The 19,661-nt window shown below is 48.3% G+C and overlaps 2 protein-coding genes and 1 long non-coding RNA gene across 5 annotated transcripts in view; 2 read left to right on the plus strand and 1 right to left on the minus strand.

Moving 5' to 3' along the window:
• Positions 1-222: 222 nt before the first annotated feature.
• On the minus strand, positions 223-10,582 carry RAB19 (RAB19, member RAS oncogene family). Of its 2 annotated transcripts, none has more exons than XM_037049072.1 (4): positions 10,455-10,582; positions 8,721-8,944; positions 6,149-6,332; positions 223-1,289 (listed from the first exon to the last, which is right to left on the minus strand). In XM_037049072.1, exons 2-4 carry the CDS (start codon positions 8,919-8,921, stop codon positions 1,021-1,023), a joined length of 654 nt encoding a protein of 217 aa, XP_036904967.1. In that variant the 5' UTR covers positions 8,922-8,944; positions 10,455-10,582; the 3' UTR covers positions 223-1,020. The 2 variants fall into 2 exon arrangements, with proteins under 2 accessions (XP_036904967.1, XP_036904965.1); XM_037049070.1 differs by having other exon boundaries at positions 10,438-10,581.
• LOC118989080 (uncharacterized) lies at positions 10,214-11,875 on the plus strand. Its single transcript, XR_005066946.1, has 3 exons — positions 10,214-10,466; positions 10,556-10,720; positions 11,135-11,875. It is a non-coding gene; the product is annotated as an uncharacterized LOC118989080 (long non-coding RNA).
• Positions 11,876-13,750: 1,875 nt separating this feature from the next.
• The window catches only part of SLC37A3 (solute carrier family 37 member 3), a 47,173-nt gene continuing 41,262 nt past the window's right edge, over positions 13,751-19,661 (plus strand). The window contains exon 1 of one of the 2 annotated variants that reach the window (XM_037049073.1): positions 13,751-13,879. The gene's annotated coding sequence lies outside the window, so the exon portion shown is untranslated. The remainder of the gene's footprint in view (positions 13,880-19,661) is intronic. The other variant, XM_037049074.1, reaches the window with a different exon arrangement.

A 19,661-nucleotide genomic window follows, 5' to 3' on the forward strand; every position in this document is an offset into this window, starting at 1 on the left:
TTCTCACTGCAGGCTTCTGCCCATCCTCTCACGCCCGAGCTGTTTTAAACTGTCCCAGAATGTTCCAAACATCCTCTCCCCTACCCTGATATGAGAGGAGACCCCCCCAAACCTGGAATTATCTTCTGGAGGGCAGGCCCTTCTGGTACAGGCTTCCCCCGCTGGGCAAAGTGTTCTAGGAACCCATCCGTATCGGTGCACCAGCTGGCATTGTTGTGAGAGGCTGTGTTCTGCTGTGGTGCAATTTTTTTTTTGAAGACTCTCCACGCATTTGCCCATTTCAGGATGGGTCATGGAGGAGTGTCCCTGCCCACACCTCGCTGAGTGTTTAGCAGTTTTTGATTAAAAAAAAAGGCATGACCCCCGTGCCCCACCCTCCCTGTTCACCTGACCTCTCACCCTGAGCCACACTCTTTTTTTGTTTGTTTCCTCGGTTGAAAAAAGGTCCTTAAAGGGAAACATTTTGCCAATGTGGAAGAGGTGAATGAAACAAAAAACGGCAGAAACACTAAAAGGCACCCGCACTGACAAGGGCCAAGACTGTTTTGAGCAATGAAAAAAACACCTCAATAGGTGTATTGCATCCAATGGAGAGTACTTTTCAAAGGTGAGTGAGGTTTAAGCATGTAAGAATATACAATTTTTCATAAATAGAGTCCAGGTTCTGGGGGTCCCCCCACCCTTGTACTCCTCTTTTCCCTCACCACCCTTTTCTTCAATCGAGAAGCAAAATTCAGTAGAAGCCCAGCTGAAGGGTTGTGAGGGCAAAAAAGGGAAAGATGAAAAAGAGAAATCTTATCCTCCTGGCCCTGTGCCTTTAAGTCCAAGGCGAATCAAGAAGGACAGTGGTGTCCCCTGTCCTCAGTGTCAACCGCTGTGGCCTCTGGTCTGAACTGAGGACAGAGGACCAGCATTGAGTCTACACTTGGGCCTGAACTGCTACTCAGCAAACACCAAGTGATCCGGCTACCTTTGGTTTTGGAGATGGCCTCGCGTGGGTGCTCAGCCTCGTGAGCTTTCTCAGCAAGAGCAGTGGGTCTTTTCACTTGGCCCCTGGGCCACCAGCACTGGACTGGAGTCCAGGGCCAGGGTGTCGAGGGGGCCGGCCCCATACAGGTGCAGACTGTTCCGGGCGATCAGCTCCCTGGCCATGAGCAGGAAGACTTCGTCTATGTTCTTGGACTCCTTGGCTGACGTCTCCAAGACGGCGAGGAGGCCGTGCCTCTCAGCCAGCGTGCAGGCGTCTTCGAACAGGACGTGCCGCTTTTCCCACAGGTCACATTTGTTCCCTGGGAGTGAGAGACAAGCATATATTGATTGCATTGCGTGACTTAACCTGATTTCTTTAAAAATGGACTTTAAAAAGAACATGTTAGTTCAGCAGATATGCACGCATGGATTCATTCACAAATAGTAGTTTGAGGGCAAATTTACTGAACATGAAACCACAGATAAATAGAAAGGGAACCACTATTGTAATTCACTGTTCCTAAGATCTGTAAGAGCTGTGAGGAATGGGCTGGAGGTGTGTGTGTTTTCTTGGCTGGGACAGGTGTAGCCTCCGTGTTCTTGGGAGGGACGGTCACTCCCTCCAAGTGTGACATGGTGAGACGGTGCCAGAGTGATTCTCTCGGGCTCTCTCATCCCTTCAGAACTCGTTCCTTTCCCCCCACCCACCAAACTACAACGCGTTGCACCCTGTGAGACAGAAGCCGGGCTGGCCGAGGTTCGTGGTCTGGACTTCTTGAGTTGAAGCTGTAGGATAAATAATGAAGACTTATTTTGTTAGTTGTTTTATTTTTTAAAAGATTTTATTTATTTATTTTTAGAGAGAGGGGAAGGGAAAGAGGAAGAGAGGGAGGGAAACATTGATGTGCAAGAGAAACATTAATTGGCTGCCTCTCACATGTCCCCAACTGGAGACCTGGCTGGCAACCCAGTCATGTGCCCTGACAGGGAATCGAACTGGCAACTCTCTGGTTTGCAGGCCGCTGCCCCATCCACTGAGCCACACCAGCCAGGGCTGGTTCTAACTTTTATCACCTGCTCCTCCTGCCTGCCCCAGTGCCACACCCAGGTTCACAGCACTGACTGTCCCCTGTCCTGCCTCCCCATAGCTGATGGCCGCACTCCTCAGGACAGCCGGGACACCCTGTGGGAGGGAAGGAAATCCCGCTCAGGCAATCGGAGTCCTTGCCTGCTAAGAGTCGTGCGGGCCACCCAGCAATGATGCATAGGCTCTGCCCCTGAGGAAGGAATTCTTCATCTTGGTAGGGAGGCAGGGCAGACGCACAGACAACAGAGAATGTACACGCATTCACACCCAAGACAGGCCATGAGACAACACGTCCTGAAGACCAGGTGAAGGGTCTTTAGCTGTGCAGGCGGACCGGCCCTTATCCACATTTCCCAAATCCAAAAACCTCCAAAACACCTAAATTTTTTGGTAATTTATCTGACAGTAAAATCTGCCCTAAATGAGCCATTTGAAGTTTTTATTCAATCTGCTTTGCATGCCTATTTGTACATTTCACTGCGTAAGTGTCTATGCCTTTGACCGTGGGACGCTGGCCCGGACCCTGCCGAGGGCGTCAAATAATGCAAAATGTACCCTCCTAAGATCCGACGAAGTCTGGACTCTGAAATCTTCAGCCTTCAGGGTTATCTCTGAGAGATGGTGGACCTGTAAATATGGAGAAGCTTAAGTGAAAGGTTGGCCTGAGAGCCGAGGGGGACAAGCGTCAGATGCGGATCCAGCATAACCTACGAGAGGAAGCTGGCTCCTGAACTGACGGGAGGAGGAGGGGCTGAGAGGCCTGGAGCAGGCTGAGCAGGGGGAGACGGGGAGAGGCCTGCAGCCGTCTGCCGGAGGAAAAGCGGAAAGGCCGACAGTCGCTCGCGGTCAGGACTCTGTGCACCGTCTGGAGGGCCACAGGCACCAAGGGCTTTAAGCAGGAGCGGAGCTGCCTGGGAATGGCCGGAGGAGGAGGAGCCGCGCAAATCAGTGCGCAGCCCTGTCTCTGCCATTTGCGCGGTGGTGGTGAGGTGGCTGCCGGGGGCTGGGGTAAAGTGAGAGAAAGACATTTGTGTGGAGAGACGTGGAGACAGAATGGAAATACAGTGAGTAGGGGCACTGCCGTGGGGGACACACGACGCTCCTGGCTTTCCTAGACGAAGGCAAAAGGGGGCTCTCGACAGAAAACAAAGCCCACTGTGTCGGCCCGAGGATGACAGGGGCACTGGGGACGCGTCCAGACCATCTTAGGGGGCATTTCTAGAACCAAGTAAGAATTGGGGCCGAGCCCTGGCTATTGTGGTTCAGTGGATTCAGCTCTAGCCTGAGGACCAAATCAGTTCTATTCCCCGTCACAGCGTATGCTGGAGTTTCGGGAAAGGTCCCCAGTAGGGGGCGCGTGAGAGGCAACCGATCCTTGTTTCTCTCGCACATCCTTTTTCTCTCCCTCTCTCTAAAAATAAATAAGTTTAAAAAAAAGAAGAAGAAGAAGAAGAATTGGGGAAGAGATGGTGGTTACAAAAGGCAGACTCGAGTGTAAATACCCAGGAAACTGAGATTCCTGGACATCCTGCAATCTTGGCCTTGATTGCTCTGCCTCACCTGTTTCTGCAGCAGAGGGGTAAGAAGCTAAGGATGGCAATGCTGGGAGGGCTCTGGGTTCAAGAGCTGCAGGCGTCGAGGCCCAAGGGAAGAACTGCTTCAGTGTTTCCTGGGAAGCACGTGAACTTAACGGAAAAGAGATCCAGTCCACGCTCCTGGGGGAACCTCAAGTGTGGTCAGCACTGAGGTGCACGGTATTCACACTTAAGCTTCCCTTCTCTGGGAGCCACCATTAGTGAGGTTTCCACCAGCCCCCAAAGGTCACAGCTGTCCCTCCCTCTCTGCTCATCTTTGCTCTACCAGGAAACAGCTTCTTCTCTTCATGGACTTCTTGGCACTGTGCTGAGTGCTTTATATACAAGGTCTGTCCAGAGGGTATCCAGCCATGTACTATGAAAAATAGATATTTATTGAAGAAGATACGAGAAACATTGTACCTAGGACAATGACGCCTCAGTCCTCTTCAAAGCAGGCACCTTGGGACCTCACGCAATTCTCCCACTCACCATCAGCTGCCGTGTTGTATTTTCCTGAATCTTATTGATGGTCTGAAATCTCTTCCTTTTCGAAGGCGGTTTAAGTTTTACGAAAAGCCAGAAGTCGCAGAGGGCCGAATCTGGGCTGTAGAGGGGCTGAGTCCCCTGGGTGATTTGATATTTCGGCAAAAACTCTGCATGAGTAAGTGCATTGCATTGTCACGATGAAGCTGCCAATCACCAGTTGCCCAGAGCTGCGGCCGTTTTTGTCACGTTGCATCTCTCAACCAGCAGAGAACACTGAGGCGATGCTCCTTATTCATTGTTTGGCCTGGAGTGGGCAACACCTTCCCCATCAAAAAGCACAGTTAACATGGTCTTGATCTTGCTGCGACTTTGCTGTGCCTTCTTTGGGCGTGGAGAACCAGGTGACTTCCATTGGGACAACTGGGCCCTCATTTCCAGGTCATACATGTGACTGTAGACACACGATTCATCTCTGGTTATGGCCTTCTTGAGGAAATCTGGCTCACTGGTACAGTGTGAATCAAGTCGTGAGCAACCGCAGCACGGTGTTCCTTCTGCTCTGGTGGCAGAAGCCATGGAACGAATTTTGCCACAACACGTTTCATGCCAAGATCCTGTGTCGAGATCTCAGACACAGGGGTCTTTGGAATCCCCCCAACACTTCTGGTTCTCTCGATGTCAGTCACCGATCTTCGTGGATTGCAGCCCATGCACGTTCAGCAATCCCAGGTGTTCTGCTTGTTGCGGGCCTTCCAGAAGGTCGGTCACTTTCCACAGATTCTAGACCACCTTTGAAGCATTTGTACCGCATTTTTATTTGCACTGCACTCATTGCATTGTCCCCGAAGCCTTCTGAATCATCTGAATAGATTTCACAGAGGAACGTTCAAGCTTAATGCAAAATTGGACGCAGATTCGTGGCTCTGCTTGCTCCATCATTTTGAATGTGATGGCCACACAGCACATGCTCTCAGAGGCGTCTACCGCCCCGCCATGGACTAGTACAGTGAAGTCGTCATCGTTCATGCTTGTGCATTCCAGTCCACTCTCCTTGGCTGCCAGGGTACATCGAGGTTCAGCAAACTATTTTTGTTATATCAACAGTGGCTGGACTTTTTCTGGACAGACCCTGTATGTCACCTTATTTAATCCTTTCAACTCAATGATATTTTGGAAGTGGGCACCAGTTTTATACACGAAGAAGCAGAAATGCGAAGAGAGTAAGTTATAATCCCCGAATTCAGACAGAGAGGGAGATTCGAACCCCAATCTGTCTGACCCCGAAGTCCAGGCACTAGAGTAGACACAGAAACTTCCTAAACCAGAGCTTCAGGGGGCCCTGGATAACGGTCCTGTCTAACCAACCAGTGGAAAATGGTCAGAGAGGAATTGAACTCACTGGGCATTCTGGGCGTCAGACAACCTGGTTCAAATCCCGCCTCACCTGTCAGTAAGTAACCAGGCTGAACTATCTGGCAGGATACTTAACCTACAGGTGCCTCGGTTTCCCCATCTTGGAAGTTAGGACAGTTGTCTCTGCTTCTTAGGGTAGTTGGGTGGATTAAGTGATCTGACGCAGGAGCGGAGTCAGAAGAGTGCCTGGAACCTACTAAGTGTTTCGTTATTCAAGGGTATGTGGGTCACATTCATCCGAGTGGCTCTCTCAGGGATTCGGAGCCACCTGACTGTGAACCTCAGCCCACAGAGGACTTCCTGTGTTGTCTGCCCTGACGTGAGCAGCCAATCAGCGGGGGCGCCCTGCACACAGACGTCTGGGCCTCAGCTCAGTCTCCAGACTGAGACACTCTAGGGTGGGGCCTTGAGATCTGTATTCTTAGGAAGTTCCCACCAACCCCCTCTCACTTTCAAGTGAATCTTACAGGAATTTCTGGGCCAGGCGCTTTCTGAGGTCCTGCCCACCATTCGCACGTTTAGAGTTCATGTTCCCCCTGCCATGGGAAACACAGACAGCTGAGTGTCAGCAGAGGGCACCAGGAAAGCAGGGTTAAACCCTTTGAAAACACCATACCAATCAGCATAATGACCAAGTTCGCAGCTCCGTATTTCTCTATCTCGTGAATCCAGTGAGGGACGGACTCGAAGGTGGACCGCCGGGTGAGGTCGTAGGCGATGATGGCCGCATGGGCACTGCGGTAGTAGCTTTGGGTGATGGTCCGGAAGCGCTCCTGGCCTGCGGTGTCCCACACCTGCATCTGGAACAGGGCAGGAATGGGGGTGGCATCAGGAGTTCTCCCAACGAAAGGGAGCTTGCTCACCTAAGTCGTCTGCAAAATACAGCTTCCTGGGTCTCACTGCTAGCTATCTGAATTCAGGAGGTCCAAGCTGGGGCCCACAAATCTATTTTTTTTCGTTGCATCCTGGCACCAGTGTTTACACCCTCCAACAGTGTCTGACGGTACCTGTTTCTTCATATACTTACATCATGTACAAAATTTATTTATTTATTTATTTTAAAGATTTTATTTATCTTTAGAGGGGTAGGGAAGGAGAGAAAGGGAGAAGGAGAGAAGGAGAGAAATATCAATGTATGGTTGCCTCTTGTGGGTCCCCCTGCTGGGAACTGGCCCGCAACCCAGGCATGTGCCCTGACTGGGAATCGAACCATGATCCTTCGGTTCGCAGGCCCAAGCTCAATCCACTGAGCTACACCAGCCAGGGCCAAAATTTATTTTTTATAGAAAGTTCGCAGCCCTGGCTGGTGTAGCTCAGTGGACTGAGTGCGGGCCTGTGAACCAAAGGGTCTGTGGTTCGATTCCCAGTTAGGGCACATGTCTGGGTTGTGGGCCAGGTCTCCAGTAGGGTGTACATGAGAGGCCCCCACACATTGATGTTTCGCTCCCTGTCTTTCTCCTTCCCTTCCCCTCTCTCTAAAAAATAAATAAAATCTTTAAAAAATAAAAAAAGAAAGCCCTGGCTGATGTAGCTCAGTGAATTGAGCACAGGCCTGCAAACCACACAATCACAGTTTGATTCCCAGTCAGGGCACATGCCTGGGTTGCAGGCCAGTTCCCAGCAGGGGACTCATGAGAAGCAACCACACATTGATATTTCTCTCCTTCTTTCCTTCCCTTCCTCTCTAAAGATAAATAAATAAAATCTTTAAAAAAATAAAATAAAAAGTAAAATAAATAAAAAATAAAAAAGTTTGCAAACATACACAAGACTAGAAATAATAGAATAATGAATTGTCATATATCCATTATACCAGAATCAATAATTATCAACATTTTTGCAACATCTAGCCCATTCTGTTGATTTCTTTGAGCTATTATTTTAAAGCAAATCCCAGACTTCATGTCATTTTATCGCTATTTACATTGATATATGTTCCTACAAAAATGGGCTTTTTCTTTCATAACTGCATGCCGTTATCACTGTTTATAAACTTTTTGACATCTCCTTGGTATCATATAATACCCAGGAGTATGAAAATTTCCATGATAGTCTCCAGAATGCCTTTTTACTCTCATTTTTATTTAATCCGGATATCAAACAAGATCCATTTATTACACTTTTACCAATATTTTTAAATCTTTTCTAATCAATTGGTAAAAGACACTATCTCAGTGTTCGTTTGTTGTTTCTCTTTTAAAATTATTTTTAAATTTTTTTGTAAAGATTTTATTGATTTATTTTTAGAGAGAGGGTAGGAAGGAAGAGAGGAAGTGAAACATCAATATGTGTTGTTATTAGCTATTGTCTCTCGCACGCCCCCCACTGGGGACCTGGCTCACAACCCAGGCCTGTGCCCTGACTGGGAATCGAACTAGTGACCCTTTGGTTCACAGGCTGGCACTCAAGCTACTGAGCCACAGCAGCCAGGACTGTTGATACTTTAATTACAAGTGAAAATGGGCCTCTTCACACTTTACATAACTGTATGAACTACTTCTTATAAAATTTGTAAAACAGCAGTTTTGTTCAATCTGTTAATTGCCTACATTTTGTATTTGGCTGTTGAGCCCTTTCTTAGCTATTTATCAGGGCTGTTTTCACAGTGAAGAAATCAGGCCTTTGTTAAGTCCCATATTACAAATAGTTCTTTCCAACTTGTCATTCAACTTTTGACTTGGCGGATGGCATTTTGAATACGTAGAAATTTGACCTTTATATAGTTATATAGAAATATAAAAACTTGACCTCGAGACAGTTAAACTGAGCAATATTTTCCCTTTTGGCTTCTGGATTTCTCATCTTACCCAAACGCCCTATTTTCTCATTCCACAATGATAAAAATAAATACACCTATGTTTTTTCCTGGTACTTTTATGATTTCGTGGTTTTTTAAAAAATGTTTTATTTATTTAACTTTAGAGGGGAAGGGAAGGAAAGAGGGAGAGAAATATCAATGTATGGTTGCCTCTCGTGGGTCCCCTTCTGGGAACTGGCCTGCAACCCAGGCATGTGCCCTGACTGGGAATTGAATCTGGATCCTTTGGTTTGAAGGCTCACACTCAATCCACTGAGCTACACCAGCCAGGGCTTGTGTTTTATATTTAATTCTGTTATTCCTCAGGCCTGTGTTTCAGCGTTAGGAACTCTGGCTAAAGGAGGAGAAGCAAAACCCACGCCCCTCTAACCTTCACTTTCTTGCCGTCGATCTCGAGGGAGCGCACAGTAAAGTCCACCCCAATTGTGTTCTGCTGTGTCTCCGTGTAGACCCCGGATTTGAAATGCTGCACCACACACGTCTTCCCCACGTTGGAGTCCCCGATGAGGATGATCTTGAACAGGTAGTCAAAGTTCTCATCTGCTGCCCTGGCTGAGCCGGAGAACTGCATGGCGCTTGCTGCCGAGAACGGAGCTGGGAAGAAAAGAGGAAGCTCAGCGTGTCTTTAGTGAGCACGGACCAGGCTGCGGGCACTTGTTCTAGGCACCCGGGGGCCGGGACAGGGCAAGACAGAGGAACATCATTGCTTTCATAGCACTACCATCCTCGGGGAGAAGGACACTGATTACGGGGCACACAAGCCCACACCTGCTCCAGGTGGGTTGACAGTACTTAGGGGTGCCCGCAGAATGAAGAGGTTCTATTGCCATTCTCCGCTGGGCCCACTACCCAGTCGACACAGTCAGGCGACCAACTGATGGAAATCCTCGTCACTGAGACCAGGTGCCCCATGCTCCATCGAGTGTCCACTCAGCAGGAGGATGGCCGAGGGGACGCCCACTGGAGTGTTCTCCCTGCCGTTCACCAGCTGGAGGACACGCCTCGCTGTCATCCTCTCCCCACTTGACACGGGGAGGAGAGGGACTCCCAGCTCCTGGGAGACGGAACATCCGAAAATAAAGTTTCTACATGACAGTGTTTCCCAAACTAACTTATCATATCAGAATTATTTGGGGAGATAATGAAAAATACATATTCCCGAAGTCCATCCCAGATGTGCTGAAGATAGTTCAACACACACACATGCACACACGTGCACACACTCCTCAGGGGAGTCTGACGCCCAGTCGGGTCTGGGAAACCTCAATCAATGCAATCACTCACCTGAAGTTCTATTCATACCTTCAGCCCGTCTACTCAACTATCCACCTCAGCTTCAGTATCATTGACCCTTCGAAACTCACTGCTTCCTGCAAAAAATCCATTTTGCGTGCACAACTCTGACTTACACGGGTGGAAAACTGTCTCCCTGGGGTTACATTTGCTGACCCTCATGCTATGCCTGGCCCGGGCAGATTCCCATGCCACGTGACAGCCCATCAGATATTGGGAGCAGCAAGCGTTGCCACTTCAGGCAAATATGCCCAGGCTCCGGCTGTTCCTCAGGGGCTGTCTTGTTGGGTCTCCGGAGCAGATGCCGCATAAAAATACAGGAAACCTAACCCCCCTCGGTGATTAAGTATGCAAATTGCTCCTGCTATAGGACCTGTCTTCATTTCCTGCAGTCTGATTCTTCGGCCTTCTTGAAAGTCATCCAAAAGGACAAGTCTGACTCGTTACACAAATTCAAATGCACGCAAATATCCAGTCTGTAAAAACCCAGTCTTTCTCTCGGATGCTTCTGAAATCACTAATGGCTCAGCGATCCAACAGACAAGAGACACAACAAAGCCGCTCTTTTCCCCACCTCTGACTTTTCAAATGAAGAAAGCCACTCCACTTCCCGAGCGCTACCACCAGAACTTGAACGGAAATCAACCCCCCGCTCCCCAGCAAGTCCTCGGAGTTTCCAGATAAGCCCCTTTAACTCAGCTGACATGCCCCGCAAGGAGAAAACAGTGTCCTCCCATGATGCCCTCCGTCCTGTATGCAGCAGCCTTCACCTTCCTGGTTCACCTGTCGCTTACCTGGGTGCCTCTCTCACCTCTGCCAGCAGGTAAGGTTTTCTGGTTTTCCTTTTCGGCCCTCAGGACCCCTTCTTCCTGCTGCCTCGCTGCGTGGTGGGAACTGTAGTTCTGTCCCCAGGTGGCAGGTTTGGCGGCCTGAGAAAGTGAAAGGAAAGCCAAGCCCTCCCACCACCCCGGAGCCCAGAGCTGCCGTTGGGCACGAGCCCAGACGAGGCGCTGGCCAGCACTGCCCTTGCACGGTCTGCGAACTTCTGGCGCCTTGCGCGGCCAGTGAACTCAGCCAGTACCTGGTAAACCACCCTGTTCCTTCTCTCTACTCGCCTTCTCTTATGCAGCCTGCCCCCTGCCCCACCTCCTCTGATTTTTCCCGCTGGGGTGTGGGCTCCAGTGCAGAAAACACGATTTAAAGGACAAAGATCTGGGTCTTGAGTCTTTTCACTGTTTCATGAATTTGAATTACTCTTCTTGGGGAGCTACCAAGAGAGAGGAGGCGATCCGAAGAGAAGATGAAAAAACTGAAAGAACTTTGCACTGGTACGGGACGAAGGAGCTGGAAAAACTTTGCTGTTTCTCTCATCCACCACAGGACAGAGGTGAAGTTTTAGGTCTTAGAAAATGGAGTGTATCCGTCCCCAATGCTGGCAGGGGAAATATAAAGCTGAGGTAACATTTTCTTATTTTTTTTTCTCTCCCACAGAGTCCGGAAGAGTGACTGGTTCTCAGAACATAAAGACTATCTTTTCTCCACTATGGAAAATGTAACATTTCGCAGCTAGGCCACAGGTTCAACATGCAAAACAGAAACATCCGGATTGATAAAATATTTACATTGGTATAGTGTTTTCAAACCGTGGGCCAAGATCTATTAATGAGTCATGAAATCCATTTCAGTGGGTGGCAATGAGCTTTTTCACAGGAAAGATCAGCAAAACGTCTCAGAATGCGACTCACGTAGGAGGCTGAGCCCTGTTCTGTGAATCGTTTGGGCCCGTTGCAGATCTGCACGGGTCCCCTGGGGTCAACGGAAAATGTGCTTCTCACTGTGGGTTGAGGTCTAGAAAGATTGGGAGGCACTGAAATTGAGGACCATTTGTTCACTGTCCAAGAACATTTCTCTCTATGATTGGTTCAGATAACCTTTGAAATATGATTTATCTTACTCCAAACTCCATTTACAGCTCAATTTTCAGGAACCGCTCTTTGGAGTAAGGTACACCCAATGCTGGCAGGTAGAGCAAGAAAACCTAGCCCGCTGCCACACGCAGCTGCCGCAGACTGCCACTTTGAGAGCCACGGTCGTGTGTGTCTGCTGCTTGGAAATGAAATGTAGGTCAAGATCTACCACAAGCGTATGGGCAGGGGGCAGGAAGTAGCACCCCTCAGATGCCAGCATCAATGAGGTTGAACGTCAGATGGTTTCTCCTCCCAGTGATGGTTACTGTTAAAGAAAAAAAGAGTCAGCAGACTCAGACGCAGTATGTGGAGAACATCTAGAGTAGAAATCAAATGGTAAAATGTGCAGATGGTTATGGAAGCCAGGGAGGGATTCTGCCTCTCTCTACTTCGATCCTCTCTATCAACACGACTATATGTACAAAGAGTGTACGGGGAGGAGGCATTCTGGGTGGTGGTGACCACGTTATATATGTATTTATATATATATATACATATATATTTATATATACACATATGTATTTCACAATATATACATTTTACCATTTTAACCATTTTAAGTGTACTGTTCAGCGTTATTATATATATTCACAATTTTGTGCACCCATCACCACCATCCATCTCCCGAACCTTTTCTTTATCTCCAACTGAAACTCTATATCCATTGAATAGTAACTCCCATTTCCCCTCCCCAACCCCCTGCTGGTAACCAGTATTCCACTTTGTGTTTCTATGAATTTGATTACTCTGGGTACTGCCCATAAATAGATCATCCAATATTTGTTTTTGTGTGTGGCTTTTTTCACTTCACATAATGTTTTCAAGGCTCATTCATGTTGTAGCATGTATCAGAATTTCATTCCTTTTTAAGTCTGAGTAGTATCCTACCATGTATTTTTTTAAATAAAAGTGAAACCTTTGGCTGATTTATTGTTCACATCTCCCCAGCCACATCGTTACGTGACTGGAAACGAAACTACTAATGCATTGCATAAATGCCCCTCCCTTTCTTTTCTTTCAAAATCTCATTCTGTGTCCTTTTCAAATACATGCCTATCTTTATAATGGCCTAATAACCTGTGGCTAGTCTCATAATTCAGAACATTCCTTTGGGACCTGGCAATCGCCTTTGACATACGAACATGCAGGGACATAGTGTCCCTGATTCTCAGCTCCTGTGTGAGGGGTAGGAGCCTAACTTCAGTGGGCACCTTGCTCCCATCTGAAAAACTACCTCCTGTCCTAAAGCTATGAGAAGTTTATTTCTCTTCTGGATAAGCCAACACAGGTGGTCTCTCTCGCTACCGTGATAAAAGTTAGGATGAACCGGGTGTGAGCAAAAGTCCTGAGGAGTCCTCTCACTCGAGGACTAGTGATTATCTCGAGAACATGCTTGTAATGGCTTGCACTGGCTTGGCTGTGAAGGCTTGGCTGAGTAAGATGGAGATTCCTTTCTTTGCAATTTTAGTCCATTGCCTGTGATGTGCTTCACATTCTGGATACAACCTTAGTCACTAATAAATCTGTTTTGTACTTTACTACCTTTGTGGAGAGGTTTTCTGGTTTAGAGTTTGTTGTTGTTGTTCCCCCCCCCACCCCCCTAATTATATTTCCCCAACAGTTGAAAGCAACCCAGGAAGACAAAAAACTTGTTCCAAGTGGAGTGTTTTAAGGCCTTTAATTTTTGCTCAAGTCTGCCAGGATCTGAACATTCGCTTATCTGTTTCGAGGGGTGAGGTTGGACGTTGAGCAGTGAGTGATAGTGGCAGACTATGGGTATTTAATTAAACAGCAATCTAAAGTTTGTGCCCTGTGGCATGTCACTGGTACACTTAGCAACACGTTGCTTTCTATGATAACAAAGAGCGTAATAAAGTTTCTTGGGAAAAAAATAGGCGACGTATACATCATTTTCCCTCCTCGGGTTATATCCTATCCCTTCTTCACTGGTTTTCCCGTAACTCTCCTTGACGGTACCCCCACGAGATCCCCGCCCCGTCCCCGCCCAGCAGCCAAGACCAGGGAGACCTCCGCAGGTCACAGGAAGCAGCCCCACCCACCCAGTCCCTCCAGCCCTCGTGGTTGAACTACAACTCCCAGCAAGCCGCGGGGACCGCGCGGGTCACGTGGGCGTCCGGAAACCCTGGCCGCAGGGCCGTGGGTGAGGTGGCGGCGGCGGAGGCAGAGGCGGAGGTGGCCAGCAGGCAACGGATCCGAGCCGAGTGAACGGGGCGGCGGGTCAAAGAGCAGCGATTACTGCTGGTCTCGGGTGCGCGAGCCGCGGGGAAGGGCCGGAGCCCGGCTTGGAGCGGCGGGGTGGGGGCACCCTGGGGCGGGCAGGTCCGAGGGGCACGGCGGAGATGCGGTGGGCGGCGGCCAGTGGGTGGGGCGCCGCCGTCCGGGACGGCCGGCCGGGAGCTCCTTCTACCCCGTAGCTTGGCTCCTGGGCCCCCGGTGCTGCGGGACCTGGCGCGGCGGGCGAGGACTGCAGCGGGAGGCTCCGGGAGGGCCCAGGGGAGAGTCGGGGGCCTGGCCCGCGCGGCGGCGGGGGCTCTTGTGCAGCCTCGGGGTCTGACCCAGGTACGGGATACTTTCCAGGCAGGGTGGGGACGCCTTTGGAAAGGATGTGCGGAGACCAAGGAGGAAGAAGGGGGTTAGTGGACCATGTTTGGTAACATGGTCTCAGACAAGGAATGTGCTTAATTTAGTTATTCGTCATTCCCTCAGTATTCTCATTTGCAGAATGTGGTCTGTTTACTCTCACTTTTGACGGAGAGAGGACGATGGAAATGTGTCCTCGAGGCTTTCAGAAATGTTAAGATTGTGGGTGATGTCGTGGTAACTTCTAGTGAAATGTTCATAGCGAGAACAGGTTCCTGGGTCAAGCAAAGTCTCATTCTTAATTGCCACCTTCTTCTTCAGAGCCTTTAGACTTGAATTATTTCTTTCCCATTTTTTATTCTCTATATTAACAATTTTATTTATTTATTTAAAGATTTTATTTATTTATCTTTAGAGGGGAAAGGAAGGAGAGAAGGAGAGAAATATCAATGTATGGTTGCCTCTCTTGAGTCCCCTGCTGGGAACTGGCCCACAACCCAGGCATGTGCCCTGACTGGGAATCGAACCACGATCGTGTGGTTCGAAGGCCCGCACTCAATCCACTGAGCTACACCAGCCAGGGCTATATTAACAGTTTTAAATAGATGAATTATCCTATTCATCTCTAAGTAAATAGGATAGGGGCCCTAAAGATCATTTGCCACCGTTTTATATTCAAGATCTGAAAAGATTGATAATGATAACCATTCACTATAGAAAGAAGATGTAAGTTCATTGATAACATCCTCAGATGAATTTCATTGTTTTTATTTAATTGCAAAATATTTTATTACTTAGGCCATTTCAGTTGCCCCAATTTATCCTCCTTTGCCCACCTCTCCCTGGTACTCCAGTTTCCTCCAGTAGTTCCCCTCCTCAGTTCCTGTCCATAGGCTGTGCATGTCAGTTCTTTGGCTTCTCCATTTCCTTTACTATTCTCAACCCCCCCTTGTCTACTTTGTACCAGTTGTGCTTCTTCGTCCCTGCACCTTTTCCTCTACCCTCCCCCTTCCCCCTCCCAGCTGAGTAACCTCCCTGTGATCTCCGTGTCTATGATTCTGGTCCTGTTCTGGTGCTTTGCTTAGTGTAGCGTTTTATTTTTGTTTTACCAAGATTCAGTTGTTGATCGTTGTGAATTTGTTGCCATTTTAATGTTCATAGTTTTGATCTTCTTAAAGAAGTCTCTTTAACATTTTGTTGTAATAATGGGTTGGTGATGACAAACTCCTTTAGTTTTACCTGATCTGGGAAGCACTTTATCTGCCATTCCATTCTAAATGAAAGCTTTCCTGGATGGAGTAATCTAGGTTACTAGGTCCTTGCTTTTCATCACTTTGAATACTTCTTGCCAGTCCTTTCTAGCCTGCAAAGTTTCTTTTGAGAAATTAGCTGACAGTCTTATGGGAACTTCTTTGTAGGTAACTCTCTGCTTTTCTCTTGCTGCTTTTAAGATTCTTTATCTTTAACCTTTAGCATTTTAATTATGATGTGTCTCATTGTGGTCCTCTTTGGGTCCAACTTGCTTGGGCCTCTCTATGCTTCCTAAACTTGTATGTCTATTTTCTGTGCTAAATTAGGGAAGTTTTCTTTCATTGTTTCAAATAAGTTTTCAATTTCTTGTTCTTCCTCTTCTTCTGGCTCCCCTGTGATTCAGACATTGGTATGTTTGACGATGTTCCCAAGGCACTTAATACTATCCTCATTTTTTTGAATTCTTCTTTCTTCTTGCTGTTCCAGTTGAATGCCTATTTCTTCCTTCTGTTCCAACTTGTTGATTTGAATCCTGGCTTCATCTCTTCCGCTGTTGGTTCCCTGTAGGTTTCTTTTTAAATTTCACTTAGTGTTACCCTCATTTCTTCCTGGGATTTTTTTGTGTTGTTGCTTATTAATGGGATGGCCATTAATGGGAGTGTAGGTCGTTTGTCTAGGTGAGGGTAAGGCTTTGTCTAGAAAGTTGTGGTCTTTGGAATGTATTCCCAATAGGTAGGAAGACTGTGGTTTGGGGAACCCTGAGATGAAATGAGAGAAGCTTACAGATCAGTGCCAGGTGTTACACACTTGTGGTAATGAAACCATTTCAGAAGAGAGAACAGTTACAGAAACACTTGAGTTTTGGGTAAAAGGATTGATGTGGTATATATATAGGTAAATGGCTTCAAATGCGATAGACAGTGTGGGACAATAAGATACTTAAGTGTCAAGCATTGGGGTGCTAAGCCGCAGCGTGCACAGTCCTGTCAAAGAAGTGAACTCACTGTCCGTTTAATACGTTGTCACCTGCATTGCCCAGTACCCAGCTGGGGACTCAGCAAACAGTCAGCAAATGGGAAAGAGGATTATGTGCTGGGAGTACACACAGGCTTTGTACTTTGCAAAGGTAGAAACTGGAGCTGGGGAGAGAAGTGCTTGCCCACCTGATGCCCTCTCATTAGAGTGCAGTGTGGAAGAGAACCACTGTTACTAGTCAGGTGCATTTTCTCCCGGCCTGGAGTTGTGTCTCTCAGTTTAAAGTGGGATATTTCTAATTACCGTGTTTCCCTCCTATACTGTGTAACGTAGGGGCCAGGGCCAGGTCTGGGTTTGAGTGTTCACTTCATCTATGGAGAGAAAGATGTTGCATTGTAAGGAAGCGGTCTCCATTGGCTGTCAGTCAAAGAACCGTTCATTCAAAACAACTTTACTGATTGATTGTTCTAGACGCCCCGCTAGGTGCTGGGGATATAGCTTTGCACTTAAGACAGATAAGGCCATTGCTTTTCTGGAGCTCACAGGTGCACAGTACACAGGCAAACAATTAAACCAGGTAATTAGATTGGGAGAAATGCTATGAGGGAAGAAACAGAGATGACAGGGATAGGAACTGAGGGAGCCCATTGTATTTATTTACTTATTATTATTTTTTAATCCTCACCAGAGGATATATTTATCCATTTTAGAGAGAGGAAGCAGGGGTGGCAGGGAGAGAAAAAGACAAAAAGGAAGGAAGAAAGAAGGGAGTGAGAGAGAAGCATTGATAAGTTGCCTCCTGAACGTGTCTTGACAGGGGATCGAACCTGCAACCTGAGTATGTTCCCTGACCAACCTGCAACCTGAGTATGTTCCCTGACCAGGGATCAAACCACAACCTCTCGGTGTAGGGGATGACGTTCCAACAAACTGAGCCACCCAGCCAGGGCTGAGGGAGTCCATTTAAATTAGGGTGCTCTGGGCATATCACTCCAGAAGATAACTTCTGAGGACAAGCCAAGAAGAGGAAAGGGCAAGCTGTTTGCAAAGAACTAGGAGAAAAGCATTTCAGGCCGGGAAACAGCAAATGTGAAGGCCCGGAGCAGGAAGGGGCTTGGTGGGTTCAAGAACAAGAAAGGGATTAAGTGTGGGGACGTGGGAGTGAGTGTGCAGGCATGGTGCCTGGGGAGCAAGGTGGGCAAAGGCGGGAAGGGAGTGTGCCGCCACCTCGCTGTGTATACCCTGTGGATAGCAAAGGGCTGGGAGCCGCCCACATGAATCGTAGACTGGGATACGGGAGGTTCATAGGTAAAGGTGTGGACAGACTCCCAGCCTCTGATAAGTGAAGGCAAAAAAAGGGGCAGAATAGTGCATGTCGTATGCCATTTGTGTATTTGTGAGTGTGAAGGGCTATGCCTGGAAAGTATAGGATGCAGAAAAAACTGGTAGCATGTGGCAACAAGAACAGGGAGCAAGATGTCGCTGTGTGCCTTTGGTGTCTTGGACTTTCTACCTTAGGCATATAGAACATACTAAAAACTAATAATTTAGCCCTGGCTGATGCGGCTCAGTGGATTGAGCACCAGCTGGCAAAGCAAAGGGTTGTGGGTTCGATTCCTAGTCAGGGCACATGCCTGGGTTTCGGGCTAGGTCCCCAGTTGGGGGTGCACGAGAGGCAACCACACACTGATGTTTCTCTCCCTCTCTTCCTCCCTCCCTTCCCTTCTCTCTGGAAATAACCAAATAGATAATCTTTAAAAAAAAACCCTAATAATTTAAACAAAACTAAGCCCAATCTCTTTAGTTATTGCTCAGGCCGCCCCCTCCTTCATCCTTAGCCCTCCTCTGCCAACCCCACCTGTCAGCTCCACTGCCGCCCCCTAACCTTCCTACTTTACTACGGAGGACTGGGGTGTACGCAGTCTTGGGAGGTCATGGCAACGAGTCGCATGCTTTTATCTGGGCCTTGGGGAGCCGTCACAGTGTGTGAAACAGAGGAGTGACAGCTGATGTGTGCTGTAGGGTACATATCTGGCTGCCGTGTGGAGAATGGTGAGGTGGGTGGGGTACAGGTAGAGATAGTGAGGCCCTGCTGGAGGTTGTGTGGTCGGCTTGGTGGCAGATACGGTGGGTCATCTTCATGGTGGCTGTGGGGATGGAGAGGAAAGGATGGGTTTGGGATGTATGTAGGGACTGGGCTTAGTCATAGGTTATGTGTGGAAGCTGAGAGAAAAGGAGAAATGAAGGTTAAGGCCAAATCACCTTGGGCAACATGGAGCTGTGGTGACACCCTTCACAGAGGTGGGGCAGAGTTGGGGAGGACTCGGTTCGGAGGGAGGGTGAAGGATTCTGTTTTAGGTGTGGGAGGGATATCACGCGTTGGGTTGGCTGTGCTGTCGGGAACCCGCGAGTGTCATAGGGCCCTAGATCTGGGAGCCATCGGCAGAAAGCTGCGGTACTAGATGGAAGAAGAGCGAGAGAATGTTGGGGGGTGAAAGAGAGGAGTGCGAAATAGTTGTCCGAGAGGTTGAGACGGCGAAGACGATGAGGGAAGTGGGGACTGGCTGGGCAGTATTGCATACTCTTTGAGGTTTGTGGTTTTGAATCTAAAGAGTGAAACCAGCGGCATGTGTGATTTGCCTCTGACAGAACTCAGCTGCTTGGCCACAGTGAAGGGGGACAGAGGCAAGTAAAAATAAAGTGTCATGGTTCAGATTCTGAGTTGGTAAAGAAGGACATGAGGACAAGAGGAGGGTGGCGGTTAATGAAAAATTGGTGAGGTGGCTGAACACTGGGAAAGCTGGGAGCCTTGCTGCGGTGAAATGACTGTCAAAAGTGGGGAACAGGAAAGCAAGCATTTCTGTGGAAGGAAAGGATATTGAAATCCAGTTGGAGGTGGGGATTCAGTTACTGGGGATGATAGTGACCAGGTTTTGACCACGGAGTGGCTTTGTATTGTGGGAGAGAGGACAAGATTGGTGGTGTGAAGAGGACAGGGACACGGTCAGGTCACCCCGTGGGTGTGAAATGAGATGGAGCCGCGGTTCGGAGGAGCAAGACGAGAGCTGTCTGCAGTGACGGGGCAGTCGGTGACAGCTGTCGGCACAGTGGGCACTAAAGCCCGGGGCATGGGTTTCAAAGAAGCTGGGGGTTTTGCAAGGAAGAGAAAGCTTGCTTTTCCCTGAGAGACCTCAGAGGAAGTGAGGTTGCGTGGGGCAGGCAGG

Source organism: Sturnira hondurensis, unplaced genomic scaffold, assembly GCF_014824575.4.
Source record: "Sturnira hondurensis isolate 20B ecotype Veracruz unplaced genomic scaffold, ASM1482457v3 Scaffold0006437, whole genome shotgun sequence".
NCBI lineage: Eukaryota > Metazoa > Chordata > Mammalia > Chiroptera > Phyllostomidae > Sturnira > Sturnira hondurensis.